Source organism: Hetaerina americana, unplaced genomic scaffold (assembly GCF_022747635.1).
Source record: "Hetaerina americana unplaced genomic scaffold, ioHetAmer1.1.p SCAF_3, whole genome shotgun sequence".
NCBI classification, from domain to species: Eukaryota; Metazoa; Arthropoda; class Insecta; order Odonata; family Calopterygidae; genus Hetaerina; species Hetaerina americana.
The window spans coordinates 82,528,443-82,548,548 of NW_027286874.1; the positions used below are offsets into that span (position 1 = coordinate 82,528,443).

General features: G+C 33.5%; 1 protein-coding gene across 1 annotated transcript in view; it reads left to right on the forward strand.

Annotated features, from left to right (window-relative positions):
- Positions 1-10,326, forward strand: part of ckn (CRK like proto-oncogene, adaptor protein) — a 29,282-nt gene extending 18,956 nt beyond the window's left edge. The window contains exons 9-11 of the mRNA XM_071587898.1: positions 90-210; positions 3,903-3,966; positions 7,784-10,326. Coding sequence (XP_071443999.1) covers positions 90-210; positions 3,903-3,966; positions 7,784-7,991 — 393 coding nt within the window. The 3' untranslated portion in view covers positions 7,992-10,326. The remainder of the gene's footprint in view (positions 1-89; positions 211-3,902; positions 3,967-7,783) is intronic.
- The last annotated feature ends 9,780 nt before the right edge of the window (positions 10,327-20,106 follow it).

Here is a 20,106-nt window from a genome sequence, read left to right on the forward strand (position 1 = left end):
CTGGTAGTATGCACAGTCTTAAGAGTACATATTGCCTCTGCATTGTTTTTAAGTAATAAGTTACTCAACTATATTTGTTTTTATTACAGTCAAGTTCAAGTACAGAATCTGATTCCTTGCCATTTGCAAATGAAAATGCTGGCACTATTAAGCAGAGGGCTGCAAGACCACATCCCACTTTATCTTCAGCCATGGACTATCCCAAACAAGGTGCATGCTTTTTTCAGCATTCAAATGATTTGCGTTTGAAAATATTCCATGATTACTAGTTATATTTATGTATTATCTCTGTATATGAAATCAATTTTAAGATGTTTCACTTTTAGGTTCAACTTATGCATAATTCAGGTTATTTTGGCATATCTACTTATTTCATTTGAAAGCTTGTTTTGAGCCCTAGATATAATGGCAATGAAAATTAGAATGAGGACAAAATCTGAAAAAAATTCGATTTTATCACATAATGGTGATTCAGAGTCACTTTCAATTTAGCTTGCATCATCTTAGGATTGAGCATGTACTTATTAAGGTCGGAGTGCAACCAAGTATCTCTTCAATTCAGCCACCACATTACGACTGAAGTTTCCCATGTTTTACTGAAAGTATTTTTGAGCTCTATTTCGTAAGTTAGTGTTTCTATCGCTACCAACTCAGCTATGAAAGCTTCCATACAGTGGTGTATTTGAAGGTACAAGTTTTCCAATATTTCTTCTTCATGAGTCTATTTTAGTGAGACAACAGCAAAATGTTCAAAATGTGTTTTATGCACCACTGTTAACAAGATAGATAAATGTGGAAGAAATGCTGGAAAACTTGGATCTTGAATTTACATATATTGATATTCATTCATGAAGCATGCATTCTTTAGCACCTCCGTTGGTCATGGATTTCTCTTTAGAGTGAAACACATTGTCACAGTTTGTGTTTTGGATTAAATTTGAGGAAAATATCAAGCCAAGAACTTGGGGAAAATATTCACTAAGTTCATTTGTGCCTCAGAAAAACTTGTCTCAAGGGTGATGTGATTCCTGAAACATCAAAAGTCAAAGGAAATGCATACATATCTGTGTTAACTCTTAAGCTACTGATTTATATTTGTAAAATTACTAAGCATGGCTTATAATGAGGGTATATGTATATTGATGAGAATGAAAATACAAAGTAGAATGTAGAACTTATTAGGTAACTACTCAATTGTCTATTTGGCATTGCCCTGTGCTAACTATTTTCTTACACTATTGGTGATGTAACAATTAGTGTTGCAAACCTTGTGTTAATCTTTTAAGCTTCAGTCTCTACTTTAAAACCTGCTTCTTGTTTCATCCGATGTGTGCTATTTGTGGAAAGTGTGCTGTAGTCAATTATGTATTTGTTAATCAAACTAAAACAGTTGTAGAATGTAGAAATGTTTAAATTTTGCATTCCAACATTTTATTTGCCATTTATGGTTTCTTATGTTTGTTTGTGAAAATAATTTGTTGTGTATTTGCTGATGCTGAGAGAAAAATTATTTGTTATTCATATTGTTTCATTTTGAATGAGTTATTATAAAACAGATGTCATTCAAGTTTAGATCACTAGTTCTATTCAAGGGAATTATATTAGGATGAAGTGAAAGGAACAAAGTGACTTCAACAAATAACTTAGGTAGACTTTGAAGACATGTACTCAATGTCAACTGCTAGTGTGGCTTTTAAGTTTTCAATTTAGTGAGACTAATTGAAAGTATGGCATAATTTACCAAGCCAGTGCTTATGATTAACTGTGGCTAGGTAAATGAATAGTGGACAAATGTGCAAATTTAGGAAATGTTTACCATACTGTGAGAAACTGTTATGTACTCCATGTTGCTGATGTGATGCAGAAAATTTGCTGCCCTTCAAGCCGAATATGTGACTGTAAGTTGCTGCAACAACCAAACAAGGTTTCAACGATTGTCCTGATTATGCTTTTCTAATCTTCGTTGCCTTTAACTTTAAAGATTATGATTGTGTCTCCTTTTTTGCCTCTTAAAATTCTGCTGATTATTTGTGAATGTTTTTGCTTGCTGTTGGTATTAATAATTGCTTGCTTTGCATTATCAGAGAGTATGGCTTTTTGAATATGTTATAGTTGCCTGTTCCTTGCAGATTCAGTTTTTGCAAGATTTGTGATGCTTGATTATTGTTTGATTGTTTTAATCAATTTCCTAATTATATCTTCCAAAACATGACCTGTAAATTATATTACTTCCAAAAAGAGTTAACCATATATCAATATATAAATTGAATTTTAAAGAAATTAATATTTTCTAATCCTTGGGTTCCAACTTAGTTGGTGCATAAGTGAAAACATTGGGATTTCTGTAATCTATTTAATGTCTTTTAAATAGGATCAGTTTTCCCTTAATATGGATGGCAATTATATTGGATACGTTAACTTTTCATTCTGCTATCATATCATAAAATAATCTCTTTCAGACATTTCCAAAATATGCTGTGCACAAGTAGTGATTCTAATGATTCAATCAGTTTATGGTACCTATATAGCAGATTCCTTAGATAAGTAGAAATGTCAATTTATATGTGCTGAAATATATGGTATTGGCTCTGATTGATAGTCCATATAGTTTAAATTACCTGGTTAGATCAGCTGTGCTATTAATACTTTATCTTGTATGAGAAATTTAAACTTCAACTAACTCTTGTTTTAATTAAGAATCAACTACAAATTTTTATTTTTATTATGTTTCTGTTTCACTATATTGACATATTTTGATATCTAGCTCTCACTGCTTTGACATTTCCGAAATGAATAATGGGTACATTCGTTTAAATAACAAATCGTTTCAGTAGTGCATTTGTTTTTTCATATTCTCAATATAATTAAAGTATTCAGTCTTCACTTTCAGAGTTAACAGGTTACCACCTGTTGTGGTGCATTAATTTATATATTTTCAGATTTTGTCCTAAGAATTTAAAAAATTCAACTGTAAATATTGAATTCAACTGCATATGAATGAAATAAGATGAAAATTGGTTCTCTGATGATAGGCATGAATAGCAATTACTTTAAATTTAAATATTATAAAGAAGAACTGCTCAATATTTATACTTTATGTGCCTTTAAATGTATTTACAAAAACTAAATCATGGTTGGTTTCAAAAGTATGGAATATCTCTAATGCTTCATTTATTCCAAGGTTACATAAAAAGAATGAAAATATGTATTCTGGAGGTATTTCTATGCCTTTGATAACAACTAGTGAATATTGGCACTGAGTTAGCATGATTTTACTAATTTGAAATGTTTTGTAAATGCAAGGAGCTCGACGCTCAATTGAAAAATTGAAATGATGCAATGTGCATTGAGGAAATGGATTGTGTGCTCGAATATGAGTAAGTTATATGTTAAGGGTACTAATTGTCATTTTTTCATTTATTTTTTTAAATTATATCTTATGTGTTCAGTGAAATGTGCAGCCAACAGGTCTTTATGTGTGTTTGAAACATTTTCATCTTCTTCTAGGAAACATTGCAATAATAATTCCTATTTAGTGTATTCTCAAATTTGAGTGTCATTTCCCCAAACAAATTACCATTTGATTAACAAATCAAATTAGCCATTGATATTATAATCATGGGCTGTGGAGCTTATTTTATTGAAGGGCATTTGCTTTTCTTGTTGTAGGAAATATTTCCTTGGTAACAGCCCTATTTGAAAAAGATAACTCGCTTCACATTTATTTCTATAAATATAATGTTAAACAATGCTTTTCTGAACTACTAACAAAATGAGAGCTAATCTCCCAAAAAATTACTGAGCATTTCCCTGTGTTTATGTATTCTATCATATATTTTTGTCATTTGCATCCATTTTTATTGTTACCTACTGTATTCATCATTGTTATATTTCCATTTTAGAATATGTGACTCCAAAAAGAAGTCAACCTACATCCCAGGAAGTCCAAATGCAGTTTCGGGATAGGTGAGTTTTATTATTATAACTGATAAAAATGTAAAAAAGGTTACGACAATAAAAAATTATTTATGATAAAAACGTGCTGTGGTGTCGCTGAAAGAAAAAAATGGCATTAAACTATATTCTTCAGCTAAATATTCTTCATTAGTGATAATGAGGACACATCTGAGTGGACAAATAAATCATGCCATTCAAATGTCCCTTAACAAATTTGTCATGTATCAAATCGGTTATTTGACTGCAAAGAGAAAATAACTTCTCAAATTATGAGAATGGGCAATAATTTATTGAATGTTGCAAGACAATTCCAGTAATACATTTAGCATACTGAAATTTAGTTAAGAGCCATGAAAAATATGCTCCATTATTATGAGTAAAAATTTCAAGACAAGCCATATAGTTAATGTATCTTGACTAAATTATTACGATTTATTTTTATAAAATTCAAATCCATATTGCATAAATCCGTGTATATGCACAGACTCAACTTAATAGTAATAATAAAATAGCAGCAGCTTGTGGAGAATGAGATGAAGATAAAATATGCACTCCAATAAACAAAATGCATATTAGCAGAAGACTCCATTACAAGTGACTGTTGCGACATCTCCTACAGGGTCTTTGAACCACTTCAGTAAAGTTATTTGATATATTAGGTCATTTTTCAAAAAAATATTTCTCAGTCCTGCATTGTGTAATGCCTGGGACCTTTCATAGTCAAGTTCCTCACATCCTAAGACCCAATGTTGGACTGCCAAACAATAATGCAACCAACCACCCTATTAAATTACCGGCTGACAGCAATTGAAATAAATGAATACCTATTTAAGACATGATGTATAAGAGGAATAATTATGTATCTAATTTTCTAATATCTAATATAAATTTTCAATATATTCTCCTAATTTAACCACCAAACTTAAATCTTGCCAAATAATTCATTTTAGCAATGACAAGGTAGGTGGAAGTATATAAAATATTATATCCCTCGTAGACTTTCTTGGATAATTTTCTCATTATGTCATATTATACAGTACTACTCAACGATGAATTCATTCATTCAGTTGTTAAGGATCCTAAAATCATCATCTATCTCCTATTTATCTTGGCATATGACAAACCCAAAAATTTACCAATGATTTTATCTCATCTTGACTCTTTACTCCTGACTGCGTAAAACTTAGGTAGGACATTTCTTTCACTGCCCTGTCCCAAGCTTCCATTAATAGCATATTTGGAATTCTGTTTTCTTCTTTTGTATATCTTAATTGGCAGTGTCAAGGCTTAAGAATTACAAGCCATATCTTCAATATTTTGCTATCATGTGAGGGATTCCATTTTAATTCAAAAATATGAAAATTAATGGTTTTATGATCTGTTCTAAGGATGAACATTATCATAAAGATATTTTCTGAAGCACTTGAAACAAAAAAATAAGCTCAGACCTTTCTAATCAGTCTGGGGATAATTTTCCTCGACAGTAATTTGTAATCAGGAAGTGAATAGAATAGGCTTCTCATCCTGTTTTAAAAGGAATGTAAAATCATGGTCCAAATGCCTAAGGGAAGCATTGTATTTCAGGATAACTGCTAAGGTGGGAGCAAAATGTGCCAAAACCCTGGTAGATGTGATATGTTCTCTTATCTTTTCAAAAGCTATTTGACATTCCTCTGGTCACTGCCATTCAACCTTTTTCTTTGGCCTCATGTTGTTCTTCATTGTCCAGATCATTTAATGCCATATATCTACCGACATTAATGCTCCTTGTAGGGTTCCCAGCAATCCTCCCTCTCAATGGAATCATTACTTAGGTATTTTCTACGTCTGAATTTTTTTATGCCGGCCCTGGTGGTGGCAGGATAACGTCCTCCTCCACCAACCCAAAGGTTGTGGGTTCGATTCCTGCCAAGGTGGGTTTTTCTCCATTTAGGACTTCGGTGTTATTAATTGTTTCTATTGTTATCATATATCTCGTATGTTACTGTTAAAAAGTCTGATGTTTAGCCCAAAGTGCTGTTTTTGGATTAATGTGGAATGAAAAAGACAATTTAATATGAATGACTACTCTAATGATATTTTTAAACTAGAGACTTCCAATGTGATGTGTAATCTGAATGAACTTTATTAGTTGTGAATCACATTATTGAAAGACACACATTGAAGGACAACTCAGGCAGTTAATCAGGCTAAATGGCAAGCAATGAAACAACTACCCACTTTCTGATGTATTGTACTACAACTGATTGGTGATTGTTAGGCACTTTGGGTGAGATTGTCATTATGCATATATGCTGCATAATACCAGATGATGATTTTTTTCACTAGCACTAAGTGCCTACTGATATTCTACTTTATTATCACTAGTTTAAAAATGTGTGCAACTGCTTGAGTGTTAGCAATAAAGAATGCAATAAGGTGTCATGGCATGGTTAAAATTCATCGAGATACTTAAAAAAATCATCAGCGTTTTTTTTAAACTCCAATTTTGGACTTCAAAATCCAAGTGAGGAAATGTCTCTGCCATAAAAAGGTTTATTATATTGGTGAGATAATGACTTTTTTAAATATGATTATTGATTCTTTATCAACCAACAAATACCTATATCAGAGGAAAATTGCTAAAATATTTGTGCATGAAAATTCTGCTGCATCCATTAGATTATATCAAGGAAACAAGGTAGTAAAAATAGTTGCACAAAACCTTGAAAAATAAATTGCTATACTTGAAAATTTGGAATTAGGAACCATCTAATTTCTGGTTGCCCTGGGGAAGAAAGAATCATTATAAATTGCATGTGACTGCCCAGTAAATGTAGAGAAAATGTATTTATTAGGAATTGAACGATATTCATATGATGGATACTTTTTGTTGATTACTTTGAAGTGTCAAAAGAGACTATAGATTCACCATGTTAATGAATAATATTTTGTTTCATAATATGAGAGTTAAATGATGGGTGTTATCCACCAAGCAAGAGAGATGGTGATTTTAATACAGATATGTATAACATCACTTTCCAATTATTTCTAAAAATTATATATGCCCTATTATGAATGAAGAATTACGCTATTTTTAATGTTAATATTTGATTTTATTAAAATGGAAATGACAATATCAAATACATCACATTCAACCTGATTTTTGGAGTTTTCAATCAGACATGTGTTAAAAAATTGAGAAATGTGTAACCTAAATAACTAAAAAAGTAATTCCTGGCAATTTCCTTATTAATCAAAATCATTGAAAAGCCTCTTTACAAATGAAGGGAAGGAAAAACTGTACATTTTTTATTTCATAAGAAATTTTACATCAGTATGATGACAGGATTGGCATGATGTATGTATATATTTTTGCTGGGCATATGATGTACTATATTATCAAGCGCTGCCAAAATGTGCTAGGGCTTTTTGAATTCATTAGATTACTTCAATGGAACACTGATTTTATGGAATGTTTTCATTTTATTGTAATGTTTGATTTTCCCTCTTTTGTGAGCATTCATTGGAGTTGTTTGATAAGTTTTTCAAATTAAATTCTTGTATTTAGTACCTTGGTATGTATCAAATGGATGTCCCTTTTAAATTAGTCAAACAAGCCCTAGCTATTTATTCAATTATATATTATTAAACCAATCCTTAATATCCCTGTATTACTTGTTGAACTTCTGAAATCCTAATGAAAGGAGTATTTTTGATGTAAAATTAAGGTTTTAACCTTTGTCGCCAAAACAAATTACGAATGCTAAAGGGAAGTCAATTTTAATCTAATGAGATTGAAATTCATTTTTTTTAATTTTCAAAATCATTTTCTTTTTTTATTAAGGATGGGAAATAATGGTGGAGCCACTTCTGAACGAGCAGTTGCAAGTAATCAAGTGAACTGTGGTGTAAGCAATGTTGAGTGTTCAGCTCCTGGGCAGGGCCAGGAACCAGCCGATGTCCTCAATGACATTGGTAATATGCTGGCCAACTTAACAGATGAACTAGATGCAATGCTAGAAGAAGAGAAGAGGCAAGGTCTAAGTCAGTGAGGGGAATCATTTGAGGATAAGTGTCTTGTAAAGGCGACATTTTGACTGCAGGAAAAAATTTAATCTTTGCATCTGTGCATTGATAGGCTGGTGCTGGAACATCTGAGTGTCTATACTTTACACTAAAAGTCCAGGGTTTTGCAAATCCCTATCTAATGTCCAAATTGTGGAAGTGTTTGAGAACTGTAGTGGCAGGTCCAAGTCAGCTGTTTGATTTGTTTGAGAACCAGCAGCTTGACTTATTTTATCCTCCAAAGATTTTTGTGTTATAATTTCTGTTTCCATACCAAATGAAGAAAAGAGCCTGTACTGCTCTGAAAAGGTCCATTTATTGTTGCTTAAGAGCAATTTTTTGTACATAGTTTTTTAGCCTATTGAAAGAAAGACTGCATTTAATGAGCACGGGATTTCATAAATCCAAGTCTTGTTTGTAGATATGAGTATATATAATAAAAAGAGCACATTAAAATTATAACACAAGTTTGCCTATGTATAAAGGAGTCATGCAGTACTCAACAAAACTTCAATCCTCTAGTTTGACTGAATATGAACTTATGGAGAAGGTATGAGCGGATGCCATAATCTTCCCTCAAAACACTGCTGAAAAATCATATGTATTTGATGAATGAGTGACTTTTGGATCCAGTGATCAAGAGCCACATCCTGAGGATGAGTGATGATTTGAATGCCTGAATAAGTGCTGCCTTAAACAAAACAATTTTTAAGTTCTCAGTGACGCTTATGATATTGACTTGATCTCATGAGGACCATTTTATTCTTAATTAGTCAGAACTATTCTCATGATGAGCCAAGCTCATTGCGAATAGTTTTTAAATGACAAACATCTACAATATTCCAATGCATGTAAGCAACTTTCACATTTTCCAAGGTGATTTTTTCCAAATATTTTAAACTATCCTTCAAAAATGTGTTTTGAAAAATATAAATGAAACTAGATAATGTGCCATACCATATCTTGCTCAGGGCTTATGAGAAATATTTTTCATTAGAGTCATTGACCTTAAGCTTTTATGTTTTGCTTTACATTTACACGTTGTGAATGATAACACTGAATGACATAAATTCTCCGTCATATATATAAACTGTTTCTTTTTGGAATACTGTAAACAAAAGGCTGTAATTTATGATGCATGCAATTTGAAACTTAAAAGAGTGAGTATGTTTTGTGGCACTTGAGAATATGAATGAGTGAAAAAATAATAATATTCACTATGAGGTGAAATATGAGAAGAATAGAAAAAAGGTATATATTTGTAGCACATCAGAGACTGTTTGCAGTGGACGAGTGTAAGTAGTTTATTTGGAGAAAATGCTCAGTTTTCACGAGAAGACAACTTTAATCTTGGTATAGTTTTGCCATGTTTGTATAAATTTTCCCAATTTGTTAAGCTTGCATTTAATACTGAGGGTTGTAACTCTGGTAGCAAAATCAATAGATCAGAACCTAGGGAATTGTTCAATAATGGTAGTACAATCGCTACAAAAATCTTTTGAATATTGTTAATTCATGATTTTTCAGCTTAACATTTTATATTCTTTTTTACATGAAATAATGAAATTCACCTGCCTCCATAATGGCTTGAAAATTATTGATGCGATTGCAATGTAATAAGTATATTTATAGGCATCATAGAATTTTTTGTATATAACAATATTTGACAATAACAATTCCTCAGCTGGTACTCAAGAATTTTAAAACACCTTTATTGAGAGAAGACTTACAACTACAACATGTTGAAGCAACTACCAGTATCTTTGTTCCTTTACTTGAAGGCATTTGAAAGTACCCACCTACTTTTTTCAAGTGGTTTCCACTGTTATGAACTGTCATGTCTGCCACATTTTAAAGAGTGATGAATGTCCTTGCCAGTTATTGATTCAATATTTTCTGTTACAAGATACATTCCTCACGCTACAACATTTGTTGAATGATTATTTCTTTGAATGGAAATCTATGGGTCTTGATGTCCTTGCCAGTTATTGATTCAATATTTTCTGTTACAAGATACATTCCTCAAGCTGCAAAATTTGCTGAATGATTCTTTCTTTCCATGGAAATCTATGGCTCTTCATATATAATTATCAGCTATAGAAATACAATGTACAATTTTTTTCTGAAATGAAACCTTTGGCTAATGTATGGTTTAAGGATGCAGGTGTGTTTGACTTTAATGTGATTGTTATTTAGTTTTGGACTGTACATAAATGTATGTATAACCTGTTTTTTGTGCTGCTAGTTAACCTTTTCAAGTTGAAACCCTTAAAGTGCAAGTTTACTTTTGTTTTGTATTAGTTGACGGTGTGAATTTATCAATGTTCTTATGCAAAAATAGATAAACATGATGTTACCATCAATTGAATTAATAAATAATTTGAAAATGATTGATTCTTACTATGTAGCAAATAGATGAGGAAAATGTGTTATTAATTATGTTGCGATGTTATAGCATGTTTTTAGTGAAAATATTATCATTGCCAAATGAGAAGTAATGATTGACTTGGAAAATTTGAAATATAATATGTAAACTCAGAAAATATAACCCACTATTTACCTCCTATGAAAGTACATTTAAATGCTCATGGCAATTTGTGTGATTAATTAATCTGACTGTTAACTGTTGCGCTGGTTGAGTTACATTTTGTTTATGATCAGAGTCTTCAGACTTTTACCTACATTGAGAAACCCCAACACCTAGTTTTTTTATAATGTGAATATGTAACTAAATTTTACACATATTTACTAATGAGTTTAAGTTTTGCTGGCCATTTAATGTTTTGGCAATATGTGACCCAGTAACATTGTGAATTCTTGTTAAATATTTTACCTCTTCCATAGCTTAAGATCTGAACTTGCATCTTTGCATCTGTTTTTCCACAATGAAACAAAAGAAATGAGCTAGAGATGATGATGGATAGTGAAACAATCAGTAGAGATCCAAAGAGGAGTCTCTTACCAAAATTCCTCTTTCATATCTCAATACATGATGAATACCCCAATTTTAAAACAAGCAATCTCATTACCTTGTAGTAAGTTCACACTCTAATGACTCGTTTCAATGCAAGGTTCATTGCAATAGGGTGGATAGTATTTTCACATTTTAAATCATTTTCTGTCAGCAGCAATGATAGGCAGAATATTTCATTATGATAAATAGCTTTTTTCAGGTAAAAGTCAAGAGAGTTCATTTTCATACAAATAATCAAATTATGATCCAAAAGAAAGAAAAAAAATGAAAATTTAATATGAAGGTAAGGTTAAAGTGAAAAACTCACCGGCAAAATTAGACCACCTTTTGGAAGGTTTCAAAAATTATCTCAAGAAAAAGCAAAAACTTGTGGAAGCTGCCTTTAATTGGAGCCTCACTCAGGACATCCATGGGCATGAAGAGATAGTTTCAGTATAAATATTTCCCTCATATCTCTAGGTAAAATATTTTTAATTTCAAAGAAAAATTAGGTGCAAATATCAGAAAAATGTGTTTGTGTTTTAATATCTTGATGCTACGGAGGGATCTTTGTTTCCCAGACTGGAAGGATTTTCATTAAAAGAACTATTAAAGTAACATATGAAGAGGGTTATGAATCAAATGGTTGAAAATCTTCCTCAACCAATAGTTTTGTTGAATATGGCTGTGAAATTATGGCGTGGATTGATGATACAACCCACAGATAAGTATTTAAATATTTAAATATGCTGAGAAAAGGTTTATGGTTGTATTTTTTCACAAACTTTTGAAATAGAATGCACTGTTAATTTTAAATAACTGGATTTTAAATGTTAGTACCCAATGCTTTAAATTTTGATATCTCACTTTCCTTAACCCTTCCCTACATCAGAACAACTTTGTCATTCTAAAGCCCTGGTTCATGACGTTTTACTTAACCTTCCCCAATTCTTTGCCAGTACTAAATGAGTCAATCAACAACAGCCATCCCGCATCTTTCACCTCCAAATACCACTTTATCTCTCTCCTGATTCATGGGATTGCCTTCAAATACCTTGCAGTTGTAATTTATCTTTAAAATTACTTCAATTTCAGAGGAAATTGGAAAGAATAAAGTGGAAGGGACAATATAGAGTATTTTAATGCATGCCTAAGGGGAGATAGGTTTGGCACAACTAAGATATAGGGAACCTTGGCATTGGTTTTCAAGGTGCAATGTCAGGTGAGAATAAGAGAAGTGCAAAGAAGGAACAAACTTTGAGAATAATATATATTTTGACAGTTACTAGGGGCTTAAGGACAAAGATAAAAATGAAAGGGGAATATTCTGAGAGATAGAGTATAATGTGCCCAGAAGAGAGAATACTAATGAGATAGGGCCAAGTTTCCATGTAGTTACCAAGTTGGTCAAGAGCCTTCTACATAGATGGACTGTGGAACTGTGTGCCTTGCATCTTTGGCTTAGGTCTCTTATTCTAGATTCAGGCAACTCTGAAAGTCTTATCCTGGAAGACCAGATGGCCTCCACAACTTTCATCTTCCCTCTTTCTCTGCCTGACCAGATCATGCAACTATATTCAACAAAATGAAGATACTATGTAGGCAGTCATTTAGTAAGTACAATTCATGGGATAAAAAATTATTTATGTTGTTTAAATTTATGTGGACATAGTCATATTAATTAACTATCATGACATTTGCAATTTAAGAAAGTGATACAATTCTGTATCACTTAAATAAGTGCAAGATCACAAAAATATAAAATATTTATTGTGTATGTAAATAATACCAAAATATAGAAAGATTCATTAGTCCAATGTTAGCTTAAAACACAATTCAATTCATAATTTAAAAAAATAAACTATACCTTTATTTGACCATTAAAATTTGATTAAATTAATATTAGCTTTTCAGAGTAAATTTGCATGGTATATGATTGTACTAGAAAAGTGTAACATGGAGCACAATATGAAAAAGGAGAACCAGATGACTGGGAAAAATTTGAGCAATGATGAATTTAAATATTTCTGACCACTTTGGGATACAAGTACATAAAATGCTATTTTATAATTCAATAATCATAGATAATTGTCCTTCTCAGTTCATAAAGAGAATAATTCCAATATTTCTAGGGGTGAAAAAGGTTGGCATTAATTTATCTAACATGCTTGTAGAATGGACATAAGGTAATATGTGACTCCAAATACCAAATTTTTTATCATAATTTAAATCACATCTAGAAAAAATGCTTTCTAAATGATAAAACATTTTACAATTAGTGGTGTCTTTCATATTCATTAAATCAGAAGAACTGGATCAACTTGGAGATGCTACTCTATAAGTGTTTGTATTTGTGCACATGATAAACATTCAATACTCACGAGGTCACTGGATTGTTTCAGTGGGGATCTCCTGCCTTCAACAACAGAAGGAAACTAAAACAAGATGAAGTAGGAAGGAAAAGTGTCAAGTAGCTGGGATAAAAAGCAAATAGGAAGTGCAGCAGGGGAAGGAGGATTTAGCCCAAAATATTCATTCCTGGTAGTTGACAAAGTTTGAGGAGCTAAATATGCACAGACTCATGACTCCTTACTTTGATGAAGGATTCTGAGAAGGATTTTAGTATTGATGGGGAGAAACAGAGGCAAAATGGCAGATTATGGGAGTGGAATACATATGGAGGAGTAGACAGGGAAGTGGTTCATAGTAAAGTGGTGATTATTTATTTGGTGGGAGAGGGTAGATGTCCATCCTCTAATTTAGTAGGGGCAGGGTTCTTTTTCAGGTCAGAATATAGTTCTGGTTCTCGAGAGGCAGTTTGTTTGAGAGTTGATAAAGAGAGTTGAGAGAGAATAGTGGGAAAGGTTGGAGAGGGGAGGAGTGGAACATATAGAGGGTATGTTTTATAGCAGTGGAAGTTGCAACACAATGGGTGATTGAGAGAGATGGCAGATCGGTTCAACAGTTTTGGATAATATAAAGGATGTATTTTAAGTCTAACTAGCATTTGAAGGATACCTAAGGGACGCTGGAACAAGAGAGAACAAGGAGCTTAATTATTTTTTATTTGGAAATTTCTTTTAGTATGAATTTTTTGTGCATATTTTTATCATTATTAATGAAAACAAAGTACACAAGGCATTATCGTTACGTCATAACCTTTTTGTACAGCTGACAATTTTTTGGTACTCTCTAGCAAAAAGTTTTCCCTGGGCTAAATTAAGTTAAAATTAAGAACGGCCTAATCTTAATTAAACCCCTCCATATTACAATGTCTCTAGCTATTCATAGTTTTTGCACCCGAGACCTTCCCAGTCTTCCGGTTGTTGGCGTGCCAAGCGGATGTAATTTTCTATCACCATTGAACCTCAAAAAAGTTGAGCTGCCCAAAAAATTGATGAAATACGATTATTTCACGCCTTGTTTCCTCGATAATTGTAATGTTGAAGGAATTTTTTTCCAAAATCGGCTGAAAATTATACCGAGTTATTTAGTGGCTGTGTATTTATTATTGAACACTTATTGATACCCAATACCATTGCAGGTATCTATTTTATCTGAATTACATGCCATAGCATGTCTTCACGATATAGGTAGGGCAGACTCCCATTTAGAGGAATTCCAGATCCTTTTGTCATTGCCTAAGTGAGAGCTTTCAGAGAAGTGTATTTTCTAGAGTTTGGAATGCCACAATTTCATTTAACTCGAACTGAAAGCAAGAGAATTCCGTCCATTTCCTTTCGCACGTACCCTCGAGGGGGAGGATGGCTACGAGTGTAGCCCCCGGAAATTTATTTGAGAGCGGCTCGTATCTCCATTAATTAATATGGGGCCGTGCCAATGGTTTCGGCCCTTCGCACGGCGGCCTGCCTGGAAAGTCCCGGTATCACGCCAGTCCACCTCTCCCACCAGCCCGTTCCCCTCCACCCTCCTCCCCTCTACCCCCCCCGTCCACTATCAAGCTGTCAAAATTTGGCTTATCATACGAAATTAACGAGGTTCATATTGTTCCGACCTGGCTCAGGGTCACATTTTCACTTTTATGTTTTACATTACAACACCTCTTGTCACCCCATTCAATACCACTGCCTCTCCCTGCCGACACAACTCCATTAAACTTCTCCGCAAACTTTACCCCTTCCTCCTCCCTCGCATGCTTTCTCATTCCGTGGGTTTCATAACCTCACCCTTGACCCTCTTCATACCTCCCCTCCTTGTATCTCCGTTTGCCAATCTCTGTCCACCGAGTCATACTTTACCTGCCACTTCCCGTGCCGATAACGGTCATTCGGTGCACTGGCATTCATATATCAACTTTCGTCGTGCGAGGTTATATCGGAAAATGCGCGGTGTGGAAGAGAGGTGAAGAAAATGGAAGGATTTAAATATTTTTATATACGTAAGTGGTACCTGTTTTTCTTCTTACTTCATGGTCATGCAGTGATCGTTAATGAGGTTTCATTATATCTTACCTTCGTTAAAGTGAACATAGTGTGTTTCTTCGGGGAAATGGTGTCGATGCACACTGACTTTACCTACTATTCATTGCAGTATTTTTTAATAGTATAAATATCTCGTATGTACTGTTATCTTGTACATAAGGAATCATGCATGACATTCGCAAAGCGTCATTTAATCAAAATTCAGGAGTGAGATTTTACTCTAACTGGGGGAGATTTTCTGCTTTAATACGAAGTAAATTGGCACTTCCTAATTTGCTTATTGGGAATAATCAATTGTTTTTGTGGAACACCGTATATAATTGCAGGGTTGTCAGTATAAGCGTCGTAAAATGTAAAATCTCGTGGCAGTTCACTGCCACGAGAAACTGGATTAGGTGGTATGCTCCCAGCCCTGGGAGCCTCAAAGCGATCTCCCACGTCAAATTCCATCTGTCAGCGCTGGGGTTTCTGTTGAGTTTCTCCCAGTCCAAAATCGCATGGGAAATTTAAGCGCAGGAACCTATTAGTAGCTACCAGAACTTGAGTGCCTGGATTTAATACGAGCCATAACCGCGAGAATAAAATCTTCTTAAATATTTATTTAGGACTCAATTTTCGTACTTGTACAGTGAGAGTAACTTAATTGATTTTACTTTTAGCTGCTCTCTTCTCTAAAGTATCCATTTTTTTAGCTTTCTCTCTCAGGTTTTCCAGTTCAAATTCCTGCATTCATGTTTCTTCAGTGAAGTCCAATCTGGGACGGAGCGGTGACTTATGTATATGCATCCCACCCGGAGGGCCCGGGTTCCAGTACTGGAGGTGGCATTTTATTCAGTGGTATCCCGAACGATCCTTACTTGTGGTGCTCTGTGGAGATCACGTAAGTGAGTAACCCGTCCGTCGGATGCGACGTTAAACTGTGGATCCCTTAGCGCCTTTCGTATGCTAATGCCGACGCCTGGTTTCTCTCAACCCCTCCTCCATTCCCATCCGTTCCTCGTGCCGGGAATGACTTCAGTTGAAGGTCACCTCCCATTATAGCTTACTCCAATCCAAAATCGACCGTCAGACCGCAAAGTATTTAATGCATTATTTTTGAGGTTATTCATCTAGAACAGATTTGATACAGTAAATAAATGCATCATTGTGAATTTACGGTAACTTGACCATAGTATTAACTCAATTTATTTCAACCTGATGGTTCTTCAAATCTGAGAGAGTTTTAACTTAGTGACAAATATTTGGATTGAAAGTTAATTCCATTTTTAGTTTAATTAGATTTTTGTACCAATGTGCAGTAAGAACTAGAAAGTTCAAAACATAATAGTTAATATTTGCAAATGTTAAACTTATTTAATATCCCAAATGTAAATTTTATAAATCTTATTTTATCAAATACTCGTTGCTTTATCATTCTAAATATAATTACTTTCAACAAATTTATTGTTTCAACAAACGTAAAATTGTATTTTAATGGCTTCGTTTTCAGACCTGTCGATCACCTTTCAACGTGAAGTGGGTGTAATTATGAAATGGCCAAAGGTTGGAATTACCTCGACCTCCACCTACCTACATCGTATTTAAGAGCCTTTTGAATCGATTGCAATCCCAAGATTCCTACTCCGCCAGTGTAATTATCGAATTTCTTCATAGCGGGCCAAGTTTCGGAAGATCAAGGTAATAAATCAGCTGATCAAGAATTTGGCTTAAAGTACTTGCTGCTACTTCCTTTTTCGGAGAGGCAAAGCAAATTGAAAATTTGTATTCTCTAGTTAAGTAATATTTATAGGTATTATTTTGATGTTTACAGTTCATAATTGTGGTTACAATTGAAAATTATGAGAATGTAGTGGACGGCTCGCGCAAACTAAAGGTTTATTTAGAGTCCTGATTCTTTGCAAATTTTAATCAAATTAACTCTCATACTGATGAGCCTCAAAATCATATTGTTGATTGATATGATTTTAGGGCTCCCCAAAGTCATAGGAAAGATAGTTTAACTTTTTTATTTAGTAAATTTAGTAAAAAACTTATTTTAGATCATTCAATTTTGATTGTTAGAATTAGAGGTTTTCATTTATGCGAATGATAAATTAAGATCGCTTTATATTTCGGTTGTCATTATAGCGTAATTTAGTTCATCATCAATGCTACACATCCTAACACGGCTTCCACTTAAGCATAGCTTGACAGGGAAATTATATCAGTGGGTCATGTAGCCGTTAGTTTCATGTAAACCATGAAAGAAGTAACATATAAAATTAAGTCGCTATATATTTTTATTTACTTCAAGCAGAAACGTTTTCGCTTTATCAAAATAGGAGGTCATTGAGGATGTATGTCATGAGGGTGTTTCAAATTAAACTAACGAAATTCTTTCCCGACTCCCCTTATTGCTTAGAACATTTTCATATAAAATAGAGCTCGAATACGTTAGAAATGAAACTTATCGTGGGGCAATTTTTTCATTAAAAATCATTATTTATTGCAAAATTTTACAAGAGCCAAAAATGTTTGCCGTTTTTCTGACCAATTCCCAAATTAACTTTGTACCTGTGAACGCTTACAAAAGTAACGAAGGTTTTCTGTTAACTGTATAAGTTTACCTGTTCATAATTTTCCGGATGGTGCCAAAGCATTGCAACCCGGGTCGTGAGTTGTGCAGTTTTCGTAAATGTATAAAAAATAATAGTTTTAAAAGTTTTGCCAACTGCTGTAGTTTGTCGTCCTAATCCTGTTCCTCTTCATTCACTTTTTGGAGTCCTTTTTCCTCGGTTTTACTTAATTTACATTCCATACTTATTAAAACTGTAATGCGTTCCACGATGGCTGATATTGGCTGAAGTTTTGTCAATTGAAAACTGGTACTTTTATGGGTACACAGGGCGGGGGGCGAATAATCTCATCTGGTCCAGGATAATCAAATAATTGAAATCACCCATTTCTATTCCTCTTCTGGTCCCCTCCTATTCTTCACATGAAAACTTCCTGGCTTCCCGGCTTATGATGGTTAGGATGGCAATCTAATAATATGATTATTAGATTGCGAGTATCTCAAGTTTTCCATCATCATTGTTCATTCACGCGCTCGATTCTCCTCTTGTTTATGAAGTCAAATTTACTCTACTCTAATGGGATTTTGCCTTGAAATTTCTTATAAAAAATGAACCCGTCTAACTCAATTTGAGTTGATTTAGTCATCTCAAAACATGATTAGGTAAATGTAAGGAAATGTGGTACGCTCTTAAGATTTCCGCTTTTTTACAGAAGTAAGATGAGATATAGCTAGTATGCAAATAGATGAGATATAGCTAGTATTCCAATTGATGAGATATAGCTAGTATTCCAATAGTTTAAGGAAGAGAATCTTAGTTTCAATAAAAAATTGTTAGCCTTAAAAAAATTGAGGATAGAAATAAATAAAGAAAATGTCATTGAGATTTGCATTCGTACTCCCTCTGCAGTGCAAGATGTCGAACCAAAGTCAAAAACCTGTAAACTAGCCTATCATTTATTAAACTGCTTTTAAAGAACAGTAGATCAGTTTTTTGTAGATCACATCTAATTAAATAGAAGGATAGTAGAGGTAATATTCTTTTATTGTCAGTATGATTCCAAGTTTAACCCATCGGCGAAGGCACCCCAATATTGCGATATGAAAGTTACCTGAATTTTTAACATCACCTATTCACTCGTCTTTTTGTAAATTTTGGAGAGCAGCGGGAGGCATATGGAAGGCATATATAAAGGGACTGGTGCGGGAGAGGACCTGTAGAAGGAAGATGATCATATTCAAAATGAGAGAGCGGCAGATTTTGTCTGGTTTTGATAACTTAGGAAAGGCACATAGGATGGGGAAACTGAAAACCTTGAGGGTTGAAATTTTCGTCCACTGTTTCGTTCCTAAACTTTCTCAGGCAAAGCCTTTCCATTCTATGTAAAACGGCAATATTGAAGATACATTGTAGTCATACTCCACTCGTTGACTAGACCCAGATATACCCCAAAATTAATACTGCAAGTCAGAGATTCTTGATGTACTCAGGGTCGGACCGATGTTAGGGAGGCGACTTTCACATTACCCACGCCAACTTGCCAAACTGTCCTATGTATGCAGTAATTTTAATAACATTTGTTATAGTTTTAAAATGAATTAAATACTTGCTCATTCATTGCTACTCTTCAGCTTTGCGTTACTGTAGCGCAACGATCGAAATTTTCAAGCATGACCAATCGGTTTCACCTCCAAATTTTACTCCATGGATAGCATATTTATAAATGCATCCATTTGTGGACTGATTTTATTTATAAAATGCTAGTCTTGACGTGAATTGAATGAATATAAATTGTCATAACACTACTACAAAAATCTGTCCTTAAAATTAAGTATTTATTGCGAAAAATCCGAATGTTTTCACCAATAGAGTATTAATAAACTCAATCAGTAATCAAAATTTTTCAACTATGTTTATCAAAATATTCCAGAAAGTGTTTTTAAGGCATCATGCTATGTTTTGGACATTATTTCGCGAAATTTGAAATTAATAATATATACTGAAGAAAATAAACGACTTAAAGCTCTTACGTATGTTTTCCTTTATGAAGGAAACTAAGAATTTGTATATTTTTAATGCAATAATCCGAAAAAAATATGGCAAAAACGCTTGGTACCGTTATCTTGGAGCTTGATAAGAATAATCATTATTT